The 25,692-nt window shown below is 43.6% G+C and overlaps 1 protein-coding gene across 2 annotated transcripts in view; it reads right to left on the reverse strand.

Moving 5' to 3' along the window:
• The window catches only part of LOC143805612 (synaptotagmin-like protein 2), a 110,511-nt gene that overhangs the window by 35,450 nt on the left and 49,369 nt on the right, over positions 1-25,692 (reverse strand). For both annotated transcript variants that reach the window (XM_077285133.1, XM_077285132.1), the window contains exons 4-7: positions 16,781-16,868; positions 9,001-9,100; positions 6,403-6,487; positions 3,512-4,546 (exon numbers count right to left, since the gene is read on the reverse strand). In XM_077285133.1, coding sequence (XP_077141248.1) covers positions 3,512-4,546; positions 6,403-6,487; positions 9,001-9,100; positions 16,781-16,868 — 1,308 coding nt within the window. The remainder of the gene's footprint in view (positions 1-3,511; positions 4,547-6,402; positions 6,488-9,000; positions 9,101-16,780; positions 16,869-25,692) is intronic.

Genomic DNA, 25,692 nt, shown 5'->3' on the forward strand with positions numbered 1-25,692 from the left:
AAAAAGGTCAGCTCAGGCAGTGGCTTCCCACGTCGCAGGAGAGGATACGGAGAGGTGAAACTCCCGTGCTCGCCTGTTGTTGGTTCGGGGGAGATCGAAACATGAAAGAATCCGTCGCCCCCTTCGTCCAGAATAACAAGGTTTAAATCCAGTGTGCCTCCTACGGACACGAAGCTTGAACTGGGTCTCTGGAAGCCAGCACAAGGGTGTATACTGCAGTGGAGGAGCTAACCTTTTTTGTCTCAACTTAGTGTCAGCCTCCTAGTGACAGCAGCATAACACCCATGGTCCTGTGTCCCCCAATCTGGCGAAGGAGAAATGAACCTTTCCCTTTTTTTTGTCAAAAAAATTTACTTTAGACCCCAATTTTTTTTATTTTCACAAGGGTAACAGGAGAAAATGCATTATACAATTTGTTGTGCAATTTCTCCTGAGTACACCGATACCCGATATGTGGAGGAAAACTAGTGTTTGGGCGCACGGCATGGATTGGAAGGGAAGGAGCGCCATTTGACTTTTTGAGTGCAAAATTTGCTGTAATCATTAGCGGACGCCATGTCGCGTTTGGAGAGCCCCTGATGTGCCTAAACAGTGGAAACCCCCCACAAGTGACTCCATTTTGGAAACTAGACCCCTCAAGGAATTTATCCAGATGTGTGGTGTGCACCTTGAACCCACAGATGCTATACAGAATTTTACAACGTTGATCTGTGAAAATTAAAAAAATATATTTTCCCCACAAAAATGTTGTTTTAGCCCAAAGTTTTGTTCATATTCACAAGGATAGCAAGAGAAACTGGATCTTAAATTTTTTTGTGCAATTTCTCCTGAGTACCCGGATACCCCATATATGGTCAAAAACTACTTTTGAGGCACAGTGCAAAGCTCAGAAGGGAAGAAGCACCATATATGAGTTCAGATTTTGCTGGACTGGTTTGAGGGTGCTATGTCATATTTGTAGAGCCCTGGAAGTGCTAAAACAGCAGAATCCCCCATAAAAGTGACTCCATTTTAAAATCTACACCTCTAAATGAATTTATCTAGTGGTGCAGTGATCATATTGACCTCACATGTGTGTCACAGAGTTTTATACCATTGGGCAGTGAAGAAAAAATAAATACCTTTTTTAACACCAATATTTTGTTTTCACTCCAGATTTTACATTTTCTCACTGGGAAATGAGTAAAAATGGCAACAAAATTTGTTTCACTCGGGAGAGAGGGAGCGCCATTTGCCTCTTGGAGTGCAGAGTTTCCTAGAATAGCTTGCTGACTTCATATACAGAGCCCTGAAGTACTAGAAGAGCAGACTCCCACCCTCAAGTGACCTCATTTTGGAAATTATGCCTCTTTGGGAATTTATCTACAGGTGTAGTGACGATTTTGAATCCATGGATGTTTTCCAGAAACAAGCAGTTTTGAATGCTGCTGAGTGAATAAATGACAGTCTGCCACTGTAGTGCACAGTACGTTTAGTCACCAGTACGTTGTAGATTTAATTTTTTCAAGTAGTTTCTTTTTTCATAAATGTGATCTGAGTCTTACTGTGATATTTGGGAGGCAGAAAGAAAAAAACAACAGCAGGTGGAATTGATTTTAGTTTTTACCCTGTTCCTCATGCAGTATAAGTGATTAGGCAACTTTATTCTTTGAGTCATTGCAATTACATCGATACTAAATTTATATCAGGTTTTTATGTGTGGCTGCTTTCACACACTAAAAGACGTTTTTTATTGCAAAAACTGTTTATGCATATCCATATTTGGATATCTATCATTTTTCTATATTTTAGCTGACAGGCATGTGAGGACTTGTATTTAGTGGGAAGAGTTGACGTTTTTATTGGTACCATTTTTGGGCACATTACTTTTTTGATCGCATTCTATTCCGATTTTTGGGAGCCAGAATTAACAAAAACCAGCTATTCAGAAATTACTTTTTTTAATGCCGTTCAGAGTGTGGTAACATTGATAAGGCAGCTTTATTCTTTGTGTCAGTATGATTACAGCAATACCACATCTATAATTTTTTTAATGCTTTGGCGCTTTTACATAAAAACTAATTTGATAGAAAAAATAATTATTTTTGCTTCGCTTTATTCTAAGAGATATAACTTTTTTATTTTTTCGCCGACAGAGCTGTATGGCAACTGTTTTTTGTGGCACAGATAACTTTTCAGAGATACCATTTTTATTTACATTTGTCTTTTTGATCGCATTCTATTCCACTTTTTGTTTGGCGGTATGAAGATAAAGCATAGGGTTTTTTGTTTTTTTTTTATGGTGTTCACTGAAGGGGTTAACTAGTGGGACAGTTTTATAGGTCGGGTCGTTCCGGATGCGGCAGTACCAAATGTGTGTACTTTTTTTGTTTGTTTTTACATAAATGCATGTACTTATTGGATTAATACTTTATCTTTTTTTTTTTTGTTCTTTATTTTGTGATTTAAAAAAAAATATTTTTACAACTTTTAATAACTTTTTTTACATCGTTTGAGGATGGAACATCAACTTTCCTGTCCTGATCACTGATCTAATACTTTGCAATGCTTTTGCAGTGCTGGGCATTAGAACAGTGCATCGCAGGCAGGGGTGACGTGTGTCAGCTCCTGCTCTGAGTAAGAGCCTATAGGCCACTGTCTCCGGGTGACCCCACAGCCACTTTCGGCCTGGGGTGACCATGGAAACCATCGGTACAACACGATCGCAATCGCACTATGCCGATGGGAGCGGAAAGGGGTGGTCCCTACCTCTGCGATGCCCATCAATATCGCTGTCAGTATTGACAGTGGCATCGGATGGGTTAAATGCCCAAGATCAGTGCTAGCACCGATTGTGGGTGTTGCTGCAGGGTATCAGCTTTCATATAGAGCTAACACCAGCATTTGATGGCGGCGGCGCTCAGTGCGAGTCTGCAAGGTCGGGGAAAAGTACGATATATGTATGGCGGATTGTGGGAACGCAGCTCCCGCAGCGCTGTACACGTATGGCACATGTCGGGAAGGGGTTAAAATACATGTAACACACAAACCTGATTTAAGCAATAGGTCATTTTCTGTTGAGCCACTTTTTTTGCAGCTGGTAATTTACATTAGATAAAAAAATCATCCAAACTCACCAACATCGATAGGATCAGATGTCAAGATCCTGTGCAATGTTTATGGAGGTGTCTTTACTCTTCCAAGACAACACATGCTGGAGGAAAGGAGGATCAAGTATGTTCGATTTCAACATTCTGATATTTTTCCCCATGTAGGATGATAAGCCACTGCAAGACCTTTCTTATGCTTATTTCTTTAAAAAAATGCATGCTTGCATACTACATCTGTTGTCTATTTTCCTGGAACATCTTGGACACTGGTGGATGCATAACTGCACCATATAGTGGCACTATCATATGAATATAATAGGCCAGAACATACACTCACACACTAAATATCCTCTTTGCTTTGATATAAATTAAGACATGAAATAACGCAATTTGTAACGTAACAACAAAACAAACAGTAATACCGTTTCCAGTCTCCAGTGCTGAATGTCCCGTCATGTCTTCCCTCTTGGGTTTACTGTCTGTTCCACCCTGTTCTTCATCAGAGGATACCGTATCAATTAAAATCTGAACCCTGCTATAAAGTGACTCTGATACTTCTGGTTTGCATTGTGGAACAATGATTTCCTCCACAGAGTCTGCTACGTCTGACAAAGAAAGGGTTGGCTGCTTGTCTTTTGGAGAAGAGGTAGGCTCCTTGCCAACGGAAGAAGCTCTCACTGGAAGCTTTGATTTCTTAGAAGAGCGGCTAACTCCACTGTTGTCCTCACTGTGTGAGGTTGTCCCATTACTTTCCGATACAGAGACACTTCTAGAATTAGACGCACCCTTGCTTTTGGCATAGGTTGATCTTGGTATTGAAGATGATGATGGAGTTTTTCGATGTGGAACCACATGGACCATTTCATCTTCGCTGGAGGACACAACTTGGGGTCTTTGCGAGAAATGCTTCAATCGATGTGCACTCTCAGGCAAAGACCTCTCCTCAATATTAACTTTTGTGGTGGATTGCATAGGAACTGAGTGATTTGCCGGAGACTCATCTAAATTCTTTGCATCTTCTGCTTCTTCCTCGAAATGGCTATGACTTGCATTCCCTGAATTCCCAGCTCCTTTTTCCCAAAATTTTTTCAGAGACTTAAATTGGTCTTTGTCTAGCATGGGCTCTTGCTCTCCTTGCATCTCTTTCATTGAATGGACTTCAAAGTTTGAATTTGTTTTGACATTTTTAGGCAAATCTATTTCGGGTGAGGATAATCCTGACTGTGCTAATGTTTCTGTCTTCTTTGAACTGACGCTTGAATGATTCAATTGTGGTGAAATGTCAGTCTTCAATGCTTCCTTGCTTGTTTTTCTTTTGACTGGTATCTTACTTGGACTTTGACTTTCTTCTTTTGGACTTTTTTCAGGAGAAGATATTTTTCTGGCAAGAGGAATAGGTTTTGATATTGAATTCTTATTTTGTGCGCTGCCCTCTTGCAAATTACTTCCATCGTCACCTATAAAATTATAGAATACATAAATCACAAAACTAAACACAATTTGACAAAATAAATATATGGTGCTTCAGGAAGACTACTTAAAAAAGCAACACCTTTAAATCATTGTAAAGAGTTTAACGTTTAGGCTTTCAAATTAACAAAATTCTAAATTAAAATTTACCAAAAAATGTTTATACACTATGTTAGAAGCAAGGCCGATGTCCATACATTATATTAAAATGTTATTTTTAATTATTCCTTAGGGTATGTGTCCACGTTCAGGATTGCATCAGGATTTGGTCAGGATTTTTCATCAGTATTTGTAAGCCAAAACCAGGAGTGGGTGATAAATGCAGAAGTGGTGCATATGTTTCTATTATACTTTTCCTCTAATTGTTCCACTCCTGGTTTTGGCTTACAAATACTGATGAAAAATCCTGACCAAATCCTGATGCAATCCTGAACGTGGACACATACCCTAACTGGAAGATATTTAACACCGAATGCATATTGTAAGTTAATCACTACAACAAAGAGTAAGACTGGGGGGTAGGTTAGAATTTGGTCAGATAGTGTGGCGGCACTGCGGCCAAACCGCCACCCACAGCAGCAGGCCAACACGCATATGAATCAAAATTGTGCGGCAATTAGCCATTGTGTTGGGCGGCGTTTTGGCCATATGCAACTATCCGTACTCTTAATCTGATGCATTTAAGAAATAGTTACCTGTTAAAATAAAGTACTGTGGTAGCTAGAGAGTTGTGGTGGACAGAGAGCATATTTTTATTAACTCTCTATAGTCACTTTTTTTTTTCTTAGTTTTCAGATATCCTTCTTGCTCCTGGCATACTGAAATACCATACAAGAGTAAATAAGTATGATGCCTGCATCTTCTATTACATGAACAATTAGTGATGAGCGAATGGGTCTTGGATAACGAGTTATCTGAGCATGCCCGGCTGTTATCCAAGTATTTTGGGCGTGTTCGGATAAATATATACTCGAGTCCCCGCGGCTGCATGTTTTACGGTGGTAGACGGCTGCCACACCAGTGCAGCCCACCACCAGGTAATCTCACATACCTTTGTATGACACATATATTTTTGCACCCTTGACTTGCACGCTTGTGACATGTTTATGCAATGACATTCTCGACACTGCGTGTCTACAAGTGCTTATTGATTTAATGCATTCTATATATCTTCAATACATCTTCATGGTTTTCTGGTGTGCTTACCTCATGTCCTATTATCACCCATCACCAGTATATTATATACTATTGCATTAAATGGAATTACTCAGTACCTTTGTATCTGATTGTTAGTACAAGAAAAATGGTACCTCTTTTCTGGTGGTCTTATGTATTTTTCTGTGATTCATCATTTGCCCCTATGTGGTATGTTGCTGTACTTTTAACATATTTATTCTTCAATTGTATGTGCAGGCACCTCCGTTAGTTGTGCCATCATTTCACCAATTGTCTTCCTCTATCGGTTTCAACGACAGTCCAATGGGTATAGGGCCTCCCAACTCTTCATGGACAGATTAGTCTGGCAATGGCTCTCTCATAGAGACCACAAGAGCATTTGGCCGAGCATTCCCTTGTAGGAAGCAGTCGGGGGGGGGGGGGGGGGATATCTGCTGATCAATGTCTTGGCCGACTGCTATCTAATATGTATGATTGCCTTAAAGATTTTTGTGCCTACAGCTGCAAGCCAGAGGTGTTTCAGGGACTTTCTTCCTCCCTATACATTCAGGTTTGCTAAAAGACTAATGTCCCACTCATGTTCTTCATAGGGCACGTACAAAACATAAACACAGTAAGCAGATAATCTAGATAGAATGCATACACAAGAAGTTTTCAAACACGTTACCTTGTTCGGGAAAGTTTCTTGTCTCACAAGATGACGATAGGTCTTCAGTAGTTACACAGTCTGTTTTGTTGTCATTTGGGCTTCTCTGTAAAAAAGTTATACAAATAATGCTATGAGTGGCTGGGCAAGTAGCAGAGATTTGTGAAGCCAGGATTTCCTGAAATCATATAATTTGGGTCAATTCTATTGTGAATATTGGGGAGTAAAAATTTGAAGGGGTTCTCCAGAATTGCAAAATCTTTGCTGTTGTTCCAAAAACAGCACCACACCTAGTCACAGCATATACATTCTTTTGTAGTTCCACCCGGTCAGTTCCAACAGTGCAGGGTAATATTAATAACAGGAACATATAATAAACAAATACGGCGAGGGTTCTTGTAGAAAAGCAGCCTTGTTTTTCTGGGGCTGTGTTCATATTCTGCGCTACTGCATGGAGTTGCACAGTGAAGCCCACCTGCAGGGGTGAATGAGAGCAGGATTAGGCGGGTAATGGCTCACTCATTAGTGGCTGTAGGTGGGCAATGCGGCAGTACCACGGCATGCCAGCCGAACTCTGCAATTCCTTTTAAATACCTACTATTAAATAGCACATTCTTTAATTTATTTTTTTTCACATATGCACTAGTACTAGAGGGAACAAAGAAAACACAAAGTACAAATTGATGCTTCCTGGAACACAAATGGGAGATGATAATTTTTTACCTGTTGGACTAGTATACGGGTCAAGACAGGATTAAGGAAGAGGATTATCGCCCTAAATGTAATTACTGTTTTAGCTGAGATCTGTTTTACTTTTTTTCTTTTTTACATTTTTCGATAATATGCAAGATACACTGCTCAAAAAAATAAAGGGAACACTTAAACAACAGAATGTAACTCCAAGTAAATCAAACTTCTGTGAAATCAAACTGTCCACTTAGGAAGCAACACTGTTTGACAATCAATTTCATATGCTGTTGTGCAAATGGAATAGACAACAGATGGAAATTATTGGCAATTATCAAGACACCCTCAATAAAGAAGTGGTTCTGCAGGTGGGGACCACAGACCACATCTCAGTACCAATGCTTTCTGGTGATGTTTTGGTCACTTTTGAATGTTGGTTGTGCTTTCACACTCGTAGTAGCATGAGACGGACTCTACATAAGTGGCTCAGGTAGTGCAGCTCATCCAGGATGGCACATCAATGTGAGCTGTGGCAAGAAGGTTTGCTGTGTCTGTCAGCGTAGTGTCCAGAGGCTGGAGGTGCTACCAGGAGACAGGCCAGTACACCAGGAGACGTGGAGGGGGCCATAGGAGGGCAACAACCCAGCAGCAGGACTGCTACCTCAGGAACAGGAGGAGCACTGCCAGAGCCCTGCAAAATGACCTCCAGCAGGCCACAAATGTGCATTTCTGCACAAACGGTTAGAAACCGACTCCATGAGGATGGTCTGAGTGCCCGATATCCACAGATGGGGGTTGTGCTCACAGCCCAACACCGTGCAGGATGCTTGGCATTTGCCAAAGAACACCAGGTTTGGAAAATTCGCCACTGGCGCCCTGTGCTCTTCACAGATGAAAGCAGGTTCACACTGATCACATGTGACAGACGTGACAGAGTCTGGAGACGCCGTGGAAAGCGATCTGCTGCCTGCAACATCCTTCAGCATGACCGGTTTGGCAGTGGGTCTGTAATGGTGTGGGGTGGCATTTCTTTGGAGGGCCGCACAGCCCTCCATGTGCTCGCCAGAGGTATAGCCTGACTGCCATTAGGTACCAAGATGAGATCCTCAGACCCCTTGTGAGACCATAAGCTGGTGCGGTTGGCCCTGGGTTCCTCCTTATGCAGGACAATGCCAGACCTCATGTGGCTGGAGTGTGTCAGCAGTTCCTGCAAGATGAAGGCACTGAAGCTATGGACTGGCCCGCCCGTCCCCCAGACCTGAATCCGATTGAACACATCTGGGACATCATGTCTCGCACCATCCACCAACGTCACGTTGCACCACAGACTGTCCAGGAGTTGGCGGATCCTTTAGTCCAGCTCTGGGAGGAGATCCAACAGAAGACCATCCGCCGCATCATCAGGAGCATGCCCATGCGTTGTAGGGAGATCATACAGGCACCTGGAGGCCACACACACTACTGAGCATCATTTCCTTGTCTTGAGGCATTTCCACTGAAGTTGGATCAGCCTGTAACTTCTTTTACCACTTTGATTTTGAGCATCATTCCAACTCCATACCTCTGTGGGATATTAGTTGTGATTTACGTTGATCATTTTTAGGTTTTATTGTTCTCAACACATTCCACTATGTAGTAAATAAAGATTTACAACTGGAATATTTCATTCAGTGATATCTAGGATGTGGGATTTTAGTGTTCCCTTTATTTTTTTGAGCAGTGTACATCTATGAATGATCTTGTGATAAAGAGTAGAGATTGCAGTTCTGCCCAAAGATCCCGTCAAGGTAAACAGCATTTTATGCCCAAGTGTTTTACACATAACTAGGCACAGTTTGCCTTCAGAATGGTGCCGACATTAGTCCCTACCGATTGTACCATCCAAGCAAAATAAGCAACACATTCAAACACATTTGTCCCATAGTTACTTGCCTTTTGTGGCACATAATGAGAGGATGATTCAGGTTCTGAGGAGGAGTCTATCCTGAGCTGAGGCACGCCAGCAGTTCCATCAGAATTACCACCAATGGTACTGAAAATGAAGAAGTATGATAGAGGCTTACCAATTCCTAATCTTTGTCTACAACAGATATATGTATATGTATATATATATATATATATATATATATATATATATATATATATATATATATATATATATATATATATATATATATATATATATATATATGTATGTGTATATATATATATATATGTATGTATATATATATATATATTCATTGCAGCCATTTGGTAAATTCAAAAAAGTTCATTTTTTTCTCATTAATGTACACTCTGCACCTCATCTTGATTGAAAAAAGACAAATGTAGAATTTTTTGCAAATTTAGTAGCAAAGAAAAACTGAAATATCACATGGTCATACGTATTCAGACCCTTTGCTCAGTATTGAGTAGAAGCACCCTTTTGAGCTAGTACAGCCATGAGTCTTCTTGGGAATGATGCAACAAGTTTTTCACACCTGGATTTGGGGATCCTCTGCCATTCTTCTTTGCAGATCCTCTCTAGTTCCGTCAGGATGGATGGTGAACATTGGTGGACAGCCATTTTCAGGTCTCTCCAGAGATGCTCAATTGGGTTTAGGTCATGGCTCTGGCTGGGCCAGTCAAGAATGGTCAAAGAGTTGTTCTGAAGCCACTTCTTTGTTATTTTAGCTCTGTGCTTAGGGTCATTGTCTTGTTGGAAGGTGAACCTTCAGCCAAGTCTGAGGTCCAGAGCACTCTGGAAGAGGTTTTCATGCAGGATATCTCTGTACTTGGCCACATTCATGTTTCCTTCAATGACAACCAGAAGTCCTGTCCCTGCAGCTGAAAAACACCCCATAGCATGATGCTGCCACCACCATATTTCACTGTTGGGTTTGTATTGGGCAGGTGATGAGCAGTGCCTGGTTTTCTCCACACATACCCCTTAGAATTATCACCAAAAAAGTCTATCTTCATCTCATCAGACCAGAGAATCTTATTTCTCGTAGTCTGAGAGTCCTTCATGTGCTTTTTTAGCAAACTCTATGCAAGCTTTCATATGTCTTGCACTGAGGAGAGGCTTCCGTCGGGCCAGTCTGCCATAAAGGCCTGACTGGTGGATGGCTGAAGTGATAGTTGACTTTATGGAACTTTCTCCCATCTCCCTACTGCATCTCTGGAGCTCAGCCACAGTGATCTTGGGGTTCTTCTTTACCTCTCTCAACAAGGCTCTTCTCCCACGATTGCTCAGTTTGGCTGGACGGCCAGGTCTAGGAAGACTTCTGGTGGTCTCAAACTTCTTCCATTTAAGGATTATGGAGGCCACTGTGCTCTTAGTAACCTTGAATACTGCAGAAATTCTGTTATAACCTTGGCCAGATCTGTGTCTTGCCACAATTCTGTCTCTGAGCTCCTTGGCCTAGATCCTTTGACCTCATGACAGGGCCGTTTCTTCAACAGGGCGGGCAGGGCGGCCACACGGGGCGCCGTGGGGCCGGGGGGCGCAGGAGAGGCCTCGGGCCCCGGTGGTCCCCTGCCCGCTGCTGCTCGGACTGGCCCACCCAGGGGAGGGCCCCCACTGCTCCGGGGGCCCCCCTGGCCGCCCCCCACCCACCCTCCTTGAAGACGATACTCACCCTGCTGCCTGCTCCAGCGATGGTCTCGGCGTCTGCTCTGCACTGCATCTTCTTCCTGCTTGTGCGGTCACGTGGTACCGCTTCATTAAGGCCATGAATATGCGCATATTCATGACTTTAATCAGTATCACATGACCGCACAAGCACAAGCAGGAAGAAGATGCAGTGCAGAGCAGATGCCGAGACCATCGCTGGAGCAGGCAGCAGGGTGAGTATCGTCTTCAAGGAGGGTGGCGGCCGGGGGGCCCCCGGAGCGGCGGGTGCCCCTGGAGCAGTGGGGGACACTGGGGGGGGGGGCAGAATGCTGGCGACACACACTGGGGCAGAATGCTGGCGACACACACTGGGGCAGAATGCTGGAGACACACACTGGGGCAGAATGCTGGAGACACACACTGGGGCAGAATGCTGGAGACACACACTGGGGCAGAATGCTGGAGACACACACTGGGGCAGAATGCTGGAGACACACACTGGGGCAGAATGCTGGAGACACACACTGGGGCAGAATGCTGGAGACACACACTGGGGCAGAATGCTGGAGACACACACTGGGGCAGAATGCTGGAGACACACACTGGGGCAGAATGCTGGAGACCAGGGGCGGAACTACCGGGGTCGCAGAGGTCGCGGCTGCACCAGGGCCCGGGCCCAAAAGAGGGCCCGGTGCCGCCGCGACCTCTGCGACCTCGGTAGTCCGCCGTGGGCGCAGCTTACCGGGCCGCCGCCAGGATGAATTGCAGGCTGAGCGGCCGGTCACTGTGGGGGCAGGCCGTGCGGCGTCACGTTCTTCGGCTCCTCCTCCTCCTTTTCGCGGGGCTGCCAGGCGCGCGCGCGCTGCCTGGGGGACTTCGAGCGGTGAAGCCAAGGTACGTGCAGCAGCAACATGTGGGACATGTGGGGGGTGCGACATGTGGGTGCGCCATGCTCTTCCCAGGTCCCGGGCTGCCTGGCGATGCCGATCGCCGGGCCCCCGGCCCAGGTATGTCCGGGCGGCAGGAGCCGGTGCCATTATCGTTTAGCTGGGGGGGGGTGCCCTGCATAGTGCTATTGGTCAGCTAGGGGGGGGGGTGCCCTGCATGGTGCTATTGGTCAGGTGGGGGGCCCTGCATGGTGCTATTGGTCAGCTGGGGGGGGCCCTGCATGGTGGGGGGCCCTGCATGGTGCTATTCAGCTGGGGGGGGGGGCCCTGCATGGTGCCATAATGGGGGGGGGGGGGGGCCCCATTTAAAAGTTCGCACCGGGGCCCGCAGGACTGTTGTTACGCCCCTGGCTGCTGCTGTTTAAGGGCTGTCAGGGGCGCGGATGCCGCGCTCAGTGCTGAGCGCGGGCGCGCCCTGCCCGAACTCAGCTGCAAATCTGACAGCTGAGCGGTCAGATCATCGCCTCGCGTCGCCGCGCCCCCCCCCCCGCACCGCACATAATGGTTGCGGCCACCTCGGCGCCGCCACTCACCTCCGCTCCGCGCTGGATGAACAGCGAGAATGAACAGCCAGGATGAGGCAGCTCGGCCACTCCCACACTGATAGCAGGGGCGCCGCGCTCTCGGCTGAGCACGGGCGCTCCCTGAGACAGTGATCAAAGAGCTAAGCACACACACTATCACTGTCAGACTAGGCTGCCTGGCTGTTGCCAATTTCAATGCTGGACAGGACAGGCTGCAGTCTAGTCTGACAGTGGTAGCAGTATAGCAAAAATGCCCACCCCCTGCCTATGGATTAGTCCTTCCCTTCCCAGCAGCCCCATTTAGCAGTCTGAGCGCGCTCAGACTCAGAGGGCAGAGGGCACTGACACACTGAACAGGTGAGGGGGTCTGAGGGATGGGATGGGTTGGGCTAGCCTTTTTTTTTGGATGGGGACCCCCACACCTGCCCCCCCCCCAACCACCCTTGGGGCATGCTGATTTGGCATGCCCCACAGCATGAAACCCGGGAGGGGGCCCAGCTGACTTACCTCATCTTTGGCAGTCTGGTGGCATCCTCACCCAGCGCACTCTTTGCACCAGACAAACATTTCAACATTCTGCTTGTATGATTGCATAACATAAAATGATATCTTTTACTGTCAAATTTTTGTCTTTTCTTTTTAAAGACCAGTTATAATGCCACCTCCTAAGCCTTCAGGAGCACAATTTCGAAAAAGAAAGCAAAAAAAGAAGAGTGAAGATGCAAAAGGTGCAAAATTAATGGCAATGTACTTGCAGACAGAAAGTGCAGTACCACACCCAGGATATGTTTCTTCAGAAACGGAACCACAAGGTTCAGGCTCTCAAAGTCTGAGCTACTTTTCACATGAAGAACGTGATCCCAAATCTGGAGATGAACATCACAAATCAAGAATGATGTCTTCAACACTGGAGTCTGAAACATCTTGTTCAATAAATACATCTGAAAATGAGCAGACTGCACCTAAACCTGCAGAGGCTGTTACAGCTGTGTCATCGCATGAGTCTGGAAGTACAAATGATGTTCTTTCTACAGACATTTCCGAAGATAACTCAGAGTGTTCAAATAAGGATGTCTTTACCTATAAAGATATAGCATTGTGGCCAAAACCAATCAAGGGTCAAGTAAAAGACCATATTGTCCTCCAAGGACCACAACCTCTGCCTGCCTCTGATTTCATATACCCCAGGGACAATGAAAAGCGTCATTTTTCCTCATTTTATGGATTCCTTGTGCTGCCAAATCGAGAGAAGGTACCCAGACGATGGCTACAATATTCTGTTTCTGCAGACAGAGTGTACTGCTTCTGCTGTAAGTTGTTTGATCACAATCCAAAATCCAAGCTTGGGACTATAGGCATCAGCAACTGGGCACATATTGGGGAATACCTATCTACACATGAATTGTCTGCTGCACATGTAAATTCACGTCATGCATGGATTGATGCACAGAATAATCTTAAAAAAAATACAGGAATTGATAAAGATTTGCAAACCCAGATTACACAGGAACATAACCGCTGGCGAGAAGTGTTGGAAAGAGTTATGGCAGTAACTGTATACCTGGCAACCAATAATTTAGCTTTTCGAGGATCGTCAAATACATTGTTTACACCAAATAATGGACATTTCCTTGGGCTTATAGAGCTTCTTGGAAAATTTGAACCAGTAATGAGAGATCATTTAAAACGAATTACTTCCCAGGAAATCCATACACATTACTGTGGAAATTTAATTCAAAATGAAATTATCTGCTTGATGGCCTCTCAGGTGAAGAAATGTATTCTAGAAAAAGCCAAAAGATCTAAGTATTTTTCAATAATGTTGGACTGCACACAAGATGCAGGTCACACTGAACAGTTGTCATACACCTTAAGATTTGTTGATATAGATGATGATCACGTAGCAATAAAGGAACATTTTATTGGCTATCGTCCTGCTACTGATACATCTGGGGAAAGTCTCGCCAATCTCCTTTTAGAAGAGATTAGTAAATGTGACCTGGACATGAACAATTGTCGAGGACAAGGATATGACAATGGTGCCAACATGATAGGCATGCAAAAAGGAGTTCAGGCTAGAATCTTAAAAAAATATCCTCGGGCATTTTTTAACCCCTGTGGATGCCATAGTTTAAACTTGGTTATAGGTGACGCTTCCAAATCATCGGTAAAATCTGTAAATCTGTTCGGTGTGTTACAAAGGCTTTATAACCTGTTTGCATCATCTTCTAAACGATGGTGTATAATAAGTGAACATGTGAAGCATCTTACGCTGAAGAAGGTATGTGCTACTCGTTGGGAATGCCGTGTTGAAAGCTTAAAGGCAGTACGCTATCAATATCCGGAAATTCACGAGGCTCTCCTAGATTTGGAGCAAAAGGTTGATGATCCCACTCTTGCTTCTGAAGCAAAGTCACTGTCAGTGATGTTGGAAGACTTTGCCTTTCTAATCACACTGGTAGTATGGTATGACCTTTTATTTCAGGTACAAATCGTAAGTAAATCTATGCAGTCAAAAAATATGGAGATGACTCGATGCAACGATTTGTTGAAGAAGTGTACCATATTTGTAAAAGAATATCGTGATTCTGGCTATGAATCTGCAAAGACCGTGGCCACTGAAATGGCTACAGACTTGGGCATCGAAGCTAAATTTACAATAAATAAAAGGCCCAGTAAAAAAAAAAAATTGTTTGACTATGAAAGTCAGGATGAGTTAATTACAGATGCAGAGCAACATTTTAAGATTTCTGTTTTCTACCCTCTTGTAGATAACATGGTTGCATCACTGGAGAGGCGTTTCTCACAACTGTCTGAGCATAATAAATGTTGGGGCTTTCTATACAACATTAAAGATTTGCCAGAAAAAGAACAACTTAAAAATATGTGCAAATCGTTGGAAAATATGCTAAGCCATACTGCAGAGGTAGACAAACTACAATGTGACATTGACGGCAATGAATTGCTGGAAGAATTAAAACATATTCAGCCAATGATTTCAAATTCTTCTATAACACCACTGGAGGTTTTGAAGCACATAAATTACACGCACTCTCATGACCTGTTTAAAAACATATGGATTGCCATGAGGATATTACTAACTATTCCGATTACAGTTGCAAGCAGTGAGAGAAGCTTTAGCAAACTGAAGCTGATAAAAACATATCTTCGTACCACAATGACAGATGAGAGGTTATCATCTCTTGCTATTTTATCAATAGAAAATGAACTGGCAGAAAAGCTGAATTATTCGGAAGCTATTAATGCTTTTGCAGCGGCTAAATCTAGAAGAGTCAGTTTCTCATAAATCTGCAACCTACAATTTTTAGGATCTGTTTCCAAAATAATTAATAGATATTATTTACCTACAACTTTGTTCTCACCGTTAATAATTAGCATACTTGTCCCTTTTCCCCAAGTTCTATATAAGTTAAAGGCAAATTATAATTTATTAAAAAAAGGGAAGATACAAGCCTGCTCTCTATTTATTACTCAAGCCCACAAAAATAATGTTTATTATTTTCGGTGCCGGGGGGGGGGGGGGGGGGGGAGAAATTTCCTACTCTCGCCCTGTGTCATTTTTGGGCTAGAAACTGCCCTGCCTCATGATTCTCATTTGGTCTGACATGCACTGTGAGCTGTGAGGTCTTATATAGACAGGTGTGTGCCTTTCCAAATCAAGTCCTATCAGTTTAATTAAACACAGCTGGACTCCAATGAAGGAGTAGAACCATCTCAAGGAGGATCACAAGGAAATGGACAGCATGTGACTTAAATATGAGTGTCTGAGCAAAGGGTCTGATTACTTATGACCATGTGATATTTCAGTTTTTCTTTTTTATTAAGTTTGCAAAAATTTCTACATTTCTGTTTTTTTTCAGTAAAGATGGGGTGCAGAGTGTACATTAATGTGAAAAAAATAACTTTTTTTAATTTACCAAATGGCTGCAATGAAACAAAGTGTGAAAAATGTAAAGGGGTCTGAATACTTTCCGTACTCACTGTATATAAGTGGCAAATTATACATAGCAGATTTCACTCTGCAAGGTTATTCATGGAATGCAATATAATAATAATCTCCCCTATGAGGTGTTCATTAACAAACTTATCACCCACCTTGACTATAGTAGTATCATTGCTTTTGTATTCCCACCGGTATCTCACGCATCTGTAGCTATAGCCTTTCTCATCTGCAGCTCTAACCTCACGCATCTGCAGCTATAGCCTTTCTCATTGGCAGCTCTAACCTCACGCATCTGTAGCTATAGCCTCTCTCATCTGCAGCTCTAACCTCACGCATCTGCAGCTAAAGCCTCTCTCATCTGCAGCTCTAACCTCACTCTTCTGCAGCTATAGTCTCTCTCATCTGCAGCTCTAACCTCACGCATCTGCAGCTCTAACTCGAATCATATGCAGCCCAACCCCTTCAATTTGTAAAGGAAAACATTTTTCATCCTGATGCTATCTAATGTCTATGGCTGGTGCCATCTTTAGTTCTCCTTTTATAGAGCCGGAATTCCCAATAAAATCTGTTAGTCTGTTAAAGTTGCTGAGGAAACCTATTATATCAAAGTAGTTTTGTCCTAGAATGTTTAAGAGCTACTGTACTAGGCTTTGTTAATTTTTGTATCTTCATGTGAAATTACCTTTGCGGTCCCTCAGAGTCATACTCCGCACGTGTGGATAGATTCCATATCCCTTCTTTTATATTCTCCCCTTTTCCATTCTTTACACCTGATTGTGAAGTTAAAATATGGATTACATGATTTAATACTAATACAATTAATGTACAAATCAAAGCAGATGATACTTTTTTCTGTCTACTCTGAGGTGCTCAAGTTTATCAATTGTGAATATTAGAAAGAATCAGCATTAGATGTGCCCATTATATTACCTGGAAATATTTCAGCATTGCAAACTGAGGAAAAGACAAGAATTAATATAACTATGGATGGAGGACTGAATCTCTGAAATGTGATCTTTACTTTCTGTGCCTTTCAAATCCCTCCTAGAAGGTGCTAATTGTATTACAACTTGACAAGCCATTGTATCTGTACAAGGTAACATTTGGCAGTTGAGTTCTTGTACTTGGAAATTAAACCGTTGAGAAAGTTAAAGGGAATCTGCCAGCACATTTTGCCATGTAAGCATGACAGCAGCATGATGTAGGGACAGAGACCCTGATTCCAGTGATGTGTCACTTAAAATCAGTTTTCTCCGCTACAGATCCAGCAGAGCACAGCTGTTGAGCTGTGTATAACCCACACACACCACAGCTATCTGTGTACATACACTCACCGGCCACTTTATTAGGTACACCATGCTAGTAACGGGTTGGACCCCCTTTTGCCTTCAGAACTGCCTCAATTCTTCGTGGCATAGATTCAACAAGGTGCTGGAAGCATTCCTCAGAGATTTTGGTCCATATTGACATGATGGCATCACACAGTTGCCGCAGATTTGTCGGCTGCACATCCCAAAGATGCTCCATACAAGGCAGGATGGATCCATGCTTTCATGTTGTTTACGCCAAATTCTGACCCTACCATCCGAATGTCGCAGCAGAAATCGAGACTCATCAGACCAAGCAACGTTTTTCCAATCTTCTACTGTCCAATTTCGATGAGCTTGTACAAATTGTAGCCTCAGTTTCCTGTTCTTAGCTGAAAGGAGTGGTACCCGGTGTGGTCTTCTGCTGCTGTAGCCCATCTGCCTCAAAGTTCGACGCACTGTGCGTTCAGAGATGCTCTTAGGCCTACCTTGGTTGTAACGGGTGGCGATTTGAGTCACTGTTGCCTTTCTATCAGCTCGAACCAGTCTGCCCATTCTCCTCTGACCTCTGGCATCAACAAGGCATTTCCGCCCACAGAACTGCCGCTCACTGGATTTTTTTTCTTTTTCGGACCATTCTCTGTAAACCCTAGAGATGGTTGTGCGTGAAAATCCCAGTAGATCAGCAGTTTCTGAAATACTCAGACCAGCCCTTCTGGCACCAACAACCATGCCACGTTCAAAGGCACTCAAATCACCTTTCTTCCCCATACTGATGCTCGGTTTGAACTGCAGGAGATTGTCTTGACCATGTCTACATGCCTAAATGCACTGAGTTGCCGCCATGTGATTGGCTGATTAGAAATTAAGTGTTAACAAGAAGTTGGACAGGTGTACCTAATAAAGTGGCCGGTGAGTGTAGTATAGTGACACGGTGGTGGGGTTGAGGTTGGACTAGGAGGCACGAGGTCAGTTGTCCTGAAGTGATAATCCGATGCTGATAAAACACTGATTGTATTGAAACAGCAAGACACAGCCTAGTTAATTGACACATTCCTGAAATCAGGGTCTCCATTCCTACAATATGATGCTGTTACATTATATAGCAAAAACTTAATGACAGATTCCCTTTAAAGGTGTTATTCAGAACTTTCCATTTTTTTCCTATGGGGATGAGTTCAGCCCTGTGACAATCTCTCCCGGGTCATTCTCCTGCTTCCTTTGACTTCACATGAACAGAGCAGTTCTTTTTCTTCAGCTTTGCTTTGTCAATAGAGTGTCATTGCTGACGTCATGATGATTGACAGCTGGCTCCCCACAGTTAAGCAGGGAGGAGCAGACAATTGAAAGGTGACCTTTCAGCAGAGCGGAGTGGAAGAGAAGAAGCTACTCTGTCAATGTGACATTATAGGAAGCAGTAAAATTGCTATCTGTGACTGCTCTGACCAGGAGAGATCGTCACAGGGCAGAACAGGCAGGTAGTTAGCAACTACCTGCTGGTAAATTCTTAGCCACATAGCAAAACATCCAGAAGTCAAGGATAACGGCTTTAATATGTCTTTGTTACTACCATTACACACAAAACTACTCCAAACCTTAAGGATTATTACAAAATTAAACTAAGCCACCATGACTAATGGAGATCAAAATCTACCACTTCTAGTCTAGACCAACAGAGATTCCAGCAGGGGCGGACATATCATTGGTGCAACCTGTGCAGTCGCACAGGGGCCCAAGGGGTAAGGGGGCCCATTTCAACCTCCAAAGCAGGTACAATTTTGCATTTGTAGGAGCTCTTGGGCTGCAAAGGGCCCATATATTGTTCGTGCACAGGGGCCCTTTTCTGTGTCCGCCAGTGGATTCCAGGTATTGGGTGGTATACCATTCTATATCCCCAAGGAAATCACAGAACACCACCAGTAACCATCATTAGGCAAAGAGGTGTCATGTATGTACAATATCAGCAAAGTAAGTATAGCCGGGGAAAAAAGGGCGAACGGAAAGCATCATTTTGCATTTGCAGCTGCAATGTAGAAATAAGAGAAGGGACGGCCGTCATCTGACATTTGCATCCTTATCCATTATAGGAAGGGGCCGATAATGAGTTCCCTTGTCGATAACATCAGGAACATGGCATCAACTGATAAGAAAACATTTGCATAGAGTTTGTATGTTCAACCCATGAATGTGACAATATTTTCTAATAATACAAAAAATTGCCATATTAATAGTTTTTCAATAATATAAGTGCTTTTCTGAGTTCTAGCGCTAAGCCTACTTTTATCATAGCTAAATTTGGCTTAATATGGCCTAGATAAAGGTACTTCTGAATGTACCTGCTATTAAAGGGGATGGCCACATTATTCCTCACAATTTCAGTCCATACAATGGCTGCTGATGATCAGACCAGTCTATCTCAAATAGAAAGTCTCCTCCAATAGAATAGCAATTTCCGCATATGAGGTTTTCAATTGGACAAAGCTGAAGGGCAGAAGTGGTTTCCTCTGTTCCTGAGCTGTGTCATATATGGTGATGTGACCTCCAGTTCATTAGAGTACCTTACTTACTGCTACAGTCCATTCCAAGCACAGAGTTTTCCGGTCTGTGCTTGGAACAGCTCAGCTAGCAGCTCTGTAGTGAGGTCTGAACGGTGATGTCATAGGAGGGGTGGCATGTGACCCTGGCAAGCTTACAGTGACTGGAGATGTGCGTACGGAGGGAGAGATGGTGAGCACATTGTAGGCTCCTCACAGGACAAGTAATTTATCAGCTTGTCCCTTTAGCCATAGGGGATGGAGCATTGCTATTCCAGGGAGATACATTATATTATAATATATGACTCATTCCACCTCTATAGTACTCTAAGCCTGCCAGTGTTCGCACAGGTAATATGTCATGATCCATTTTTGGATTTGTGGCAGATCTGGTTCCATGGAGTTAAACCTTTTATCCTTTTTGAACAAATGGGGGCTAATGTCAGTTTTTCCCCGCTGGCAAGCTGGTGTAATTGCATTGCTGCTGGGTCAGCTGATGTGGGCAGTGACCACACCCACCATCCTTTAAAAGGTCACCTGGTGCATCAGCTGACTGTCGGTGTTAGAGCAATCTGCAGTGACCAAGCTGGAGTAAGGAGCTCTCTGGGTGCAGTGGTGCTTCTGCTGAGTTCGCTGATCTGGTGCCTTTCTTCTGCTGTGCAGTGCTTTGCAGCAGAAAAAGCTAAGAGTGACATTTTTGTTACCTTGTCCCTTTGGTGTCTGTCACTCCCCCTTGTGTTTATTATCTGCAGTGGTGCGGCTAGTGCCTGTCACAGGCCAGTGCACTAGCCAGGGCAGAGTTAGGTGACAGTTAGGGACGCGGTATCCTGACGGCGGCAGGGGGAAGGACCCGCATAGGGCATTAGGGGGGTGCAGGGTCAGGCTCAGGTTTGAGCTCAGGTGGTGACCATTCCCTAAGGATTGGGCCTTCCTCTCACCTATACCATCCCCGTTGTAGGTGTACTGTGCCTGTCAGGACTCTGAACATTTTGATTACCTTTTGTGCATTACTGCCCTTTTCCAAGATGGCGTCTTTGGTCTCATGTGCACTGTGTCTTCCTGCTATATAACTCCACCCCAGCCTTTAGTCTGTGCTAGAGTATTATGCCTTGCATCCAGCTGCTGATGACTCCCTGGCTTTGCACCTGCACCTGCTCCTGTGAACCTGTGTGGAGAGCCTGCTACTCAGCTCTGAGTTTCTGCTGCATACATCGGTTTCCAGTAATCCTCCATCTGGCTGCTTGTGTTTGTTTCCATCTGCATTTGCTGGACATGTAAGCTGTTGCTGCTCTCCTTAAACCTGAGACTATTACCCAGGCCTCCCTGGTTGTGCTAAGATATTATTTGAACTGCCTTATAAGCATATCTATCTGTGTTTGGACTACCAAGGACTTATTCGTGTCAAGTATCCTCAAGAATAATTGTGCTTCATAGACTTTCTGCTTGATTGAATTTTCCTCTGAAGTTCCCTATAGACTGCTAAGCTGCGTTTAATATTTACACCAAGTGTTGTGGACTTGAGTTTCTCTCTGCACCTGTTTGAATCACAGTGTGATAATATAGACTTTACCACTTATAAAACTGTGTCCTGTAGTTGTCTTGTTCCATGCAAAGAGTCTCCTGAGTTATCCCTTATAATCTTTACAGTGCCATTAGCTGACCAACCATCCGTTGGGTCGAGTCACACCATGATAGTCACTGCGTGACACAATATTACTGACCGCAAGAGAGTCTTCGAGTAACACATACTAGGGCGAGTGGGAGTGTAAAGTGACCGAGGACGGTAGCTATGGACAAGCTGCTGCTCCATAACACCCTGTCTCTTTACAGGAAAATAGTGTGGGTCCTGGCATCGTTTCCCACTGTATCCTTCCTCTGTAGGTTACTCCAGGGCCCTGCAGCTTATCCATTTTATCCTACGTCACCACAACCCAGCTTCTATGCCAGAGTCATGATCAGCGAGTTTCGCTCTACTCGCTCAGTGGTTCCACGTCCTATCACTAGGAATGCTCTGGATCTAGTACTCGGGAGCCCCACTAGTCCCACACTCTCGGTCTCCTGTTTAGGTCTGTTACCTTCAGAACTAGCAAGCTCTTTGGTTTCTCATGACTCGGAGTCTTGTCCTACAACGCCTCACAGAAGGTCACCAATCCTCATCAGCAATTCTCTTCAGGATCTCACCATCCCTGTCTGTACGTCTCTATGCTGTGGATCACCCCTTAGCAGCACAGCACACCTGTTACTCTCCAAACTCTAACTCCTATCTGACTAACTATTAGGGAGTAGGCCGCTTTCCCTGGCACTAGCCCCTTGCACTGCTGGCTAGTCCAAAATCTTAACTTTCACATACCCTGCTGTCTGTAGCTGGGCAGAACTTCCCTATAATCTATCTGATAACACTATGCATTACATTATCTTTATCCTACATTACTACATAGTATACACATTATATTATTCTATCATCAATACTTATACTATACCTTATGCTATGTCATAATACATCACACAGGAACATATCACATAACACAATATACTGTAGTGTGAAAAAGTGTTTGCCCACTTCATGATCATGTTTGACTATGCAGGAACATGGTCTGATCATACCACAGCTCCTGGCCAGGAGAGGACGCCAACGTTAGTGTACAGCCAGGACAGCAGGGGATCACAGCTGATTCCTTCTGTGAGGTAAAACATTTCTCTGCCTGTTTTTAAATAAGGTTTCACTTCAAAGAAAGAATCAGCTGTGATCCTGTGCTACAAGGTCAGTTTACTCTTTTGCCTCCTCCCCTGCCCAGGAGCTGTGGTATGATCAGTACATGACCATGTACGGTCAGACACAGCCATTACAGAGTACACAGCAGGGGACATTTATAAGATTCTCTCAGCACAGGAACATATTTTTTTTTAACACCTGCAATTGTATAACGGATTTTTATTCCAAGATCTATTCAATAAAATGTACTGTGTTAGTGGAAAAACCCTTTTAAGGGGGATGAAATGTAAAAAAAAAAAAACTAGATAATGGTGGGTGACTGGGGAACTCATTACAGGGACAGACAGTTTTTTTCATGTATTTTTTGTGCCCCCAAACTCCAAGTTTTCCAAATCAGCAATGATAGTGGTTACATAACATTTTCAAGTGAATATCTGATTTGCAGTTCAATAGTATACACTGAAATTATTCCCCACCAAAGATGCACAACATTAAAGATGAGTGATAAGACTCAACAATCATATACGATACACAAAGAGTGTGAAGAACAAATACATTCTTATTTATTTGTATGTATTTCAATAATACACTTTTTGGGCTTTAATATACTCTGTTCTTGGGCCTCGTTTACTGCCCACATGCTATGTATATCACTCTATATCAAAAGGCAAAATATTGCATAAAACTGCAGATTTACTGATCCATACAACCAATGTTTTCTACCAATTACTTGACATCAGCCTCACTTCACCGATGTGTGATATGGGACAAAGCAAATGTGGACAAAATTATCATTTATGCAGCAGATTTATATTACTTATGTGGTTATTGGTCTTTATTTCTGCTTTTATAATCTACCTATGCATCTGATTAATCTATTGCAGAATCTGTTCCAGATCTCTATGTGCGGTAAAATGTTGCTCACACATGGTTGGGAACATTAGGATGTCACAAATGTAATGTAATTGTCACTCACAAAATGCTGACAGCAGCAGGGCCAGATGATTTGGTTACACCAAACTGCATGCTACCTTTTATATACAGAAAATTTGAAAAATTGAATTTGCCAGTCTTAGTAAATTGTATACTGGGAGTAAAATGTGACTTACAGTATTTATTAAAGGGGTTGTCCAGATTTAGGCTACATATCTGCAGTCCCTCTACGTGACTTCAGACTTGTGAATCCTCACATCGCACACACTGCGTGCTGTGAGGGTTCTCCAATACCGACACCAGGAGCAATTTTCATACTTTCAGCCACATTCCGACTAGACAATGTCCAGCCTCACTCAAAACAATGGCATTGATTGAGGCCACGCACAGCTAGTCGGTATGTGACCGTATGTATGGAAATCACATACTTGCTATCATGCGCCCACCGCCGGCACCAGAGAATCCTCACAGCGTACCGTGAGCTCAATGTGATAATTTACAAGTCTGCAGTCACATAGAGTGACTGCCTACTCATAACCGAAGGCCGGAAACCCACTTTAAGAGAAATTTGTTGCCAATTTGCCTATCCATGTGAGCCTTTTTCAAAACTATGAGATTAAGTTTTCACAAAAAACATGTAAGGGCGGCAAAATGCAGATATTAACCAGGAGTTTACTGAATATTTTCCTAAAACTGCAGAACAGCAGAAATATTTTGCCTTATGGGTTAAAATGTCATCACTTTGTCAGCGTTACCAGTGAAGCTAATCCTCTCCAGGACTTTGGTTTAACAACTTCCTGCTTAGTTCGAAAGTCACCTGATCTGGGCAAACATAGGAGGAGGCTAGCAAACATAACATAGCACAGCAAGGTACTGTTTATACTGGCACAGGCCCAGTCTGAACTGGGAACTGGAAAGGACTAAAAACTACAATTGGTCCTTGCTTGTGGCAATGTTTCTGGGGGCATTTCTGGATATATGGCATCAGTCAGACAGCATTAAATAAACTCTAGATCTAACACCATTTCAGAGAAAAATAAACCTGCCGGCAGTCGTTCAGCCGGGCTCTGACTCATGCTGCCCGCAGCTTGGGCATCAGGATTCAACTGACAGGTTCCCTTTACATCATGAAACATCATTTTCTCCAACCTATCCAAATAGTATTTCCAGCATTTGCATTCATATGTCGATTACTCTGTAAGAAAACACTGAACACGACCTAGACAACAAGAACAGAAAATCTAACTCATTCATTGCGCGGACATGTCGAGAATAGTTTCAATTAAGTTTAAAGGAGTTTTTCGGCCTTATACTACTTGTGAATCCTAACAGCATGCACACTGCACACTGTGAACATTCTCCGGTGCTTGCGCCACGAGCGAAAGGTTATGTGACAGCAAGTATGAGATTTGCATATTTCCAGACACATTCTGACTAGACTTCTCCAGCCTCACAACGAATCCATGCCCATCAGGTAAGCCCTTGACTACATACACTCACCGGCCACTTTATTAGGTACACCATGCTAGTAACGGGTTGGACCCCCTTTTGCCTTCAGAACTGCCTCAATTCTTCGTGGCATAGATTCAACAAGGTGCTGGAAGCATTCCTCAGAGATTTTGGTCCATATTGACATGATGGCATCACACAGTTGCCGCAGATTTGTCGGCTGCACATCCCAAAGATGCTCCATACAAGGCAGGATGGATCCATGCTTTCATGTTGTTTACGCCAAATTCTGACCCTACCATCCGAATGTCGCAGCAGAAATCGAGACTCATCAGACCAAGCAACGTTTTTCCAATCTTCTACTGTCCAATTTCGATGAGCTTGTACAAATTGTAGCCTCAGTTTCCTGTTCTTAGCTGAAAGGAGTGGTACCCGGTGTGGTCTTCTGCTGCTGTAGCCCATCTGCCTCAAAGTTCGACGCACTGTGCGTTCAGAGATGCTCTTAGGCCTACCTTGGTTGTAACGGGTGGCGATTTGAGTCACTGTTGCCTTTCTATCAGCTCGAACCAGTCTGCCCATTCTCCTCTGACCTCTGGCATCAACAAGGCATTTCCGCCCACAGAACTGCCGCTCACTGAATTTTTTTTCTTTTTCGGAC

The sequence above is a fragment of the Ranitomeya variabilis genome, chromosome 2 (assembly GCF_051348905.1).
Source record: "Ranitomeya variabilis isolate aRanVar5 chromosome 2, aRanVar5.hap1, whole genome shotgun sequence".
Classification (NCBI taxonomy): domain Eukaryota; kingdom Metazoa; phylum Chordata; class Amphibia; order Anura; family Dendrobatidae; genus Ranitomeya; species Ranitomeya variabilis.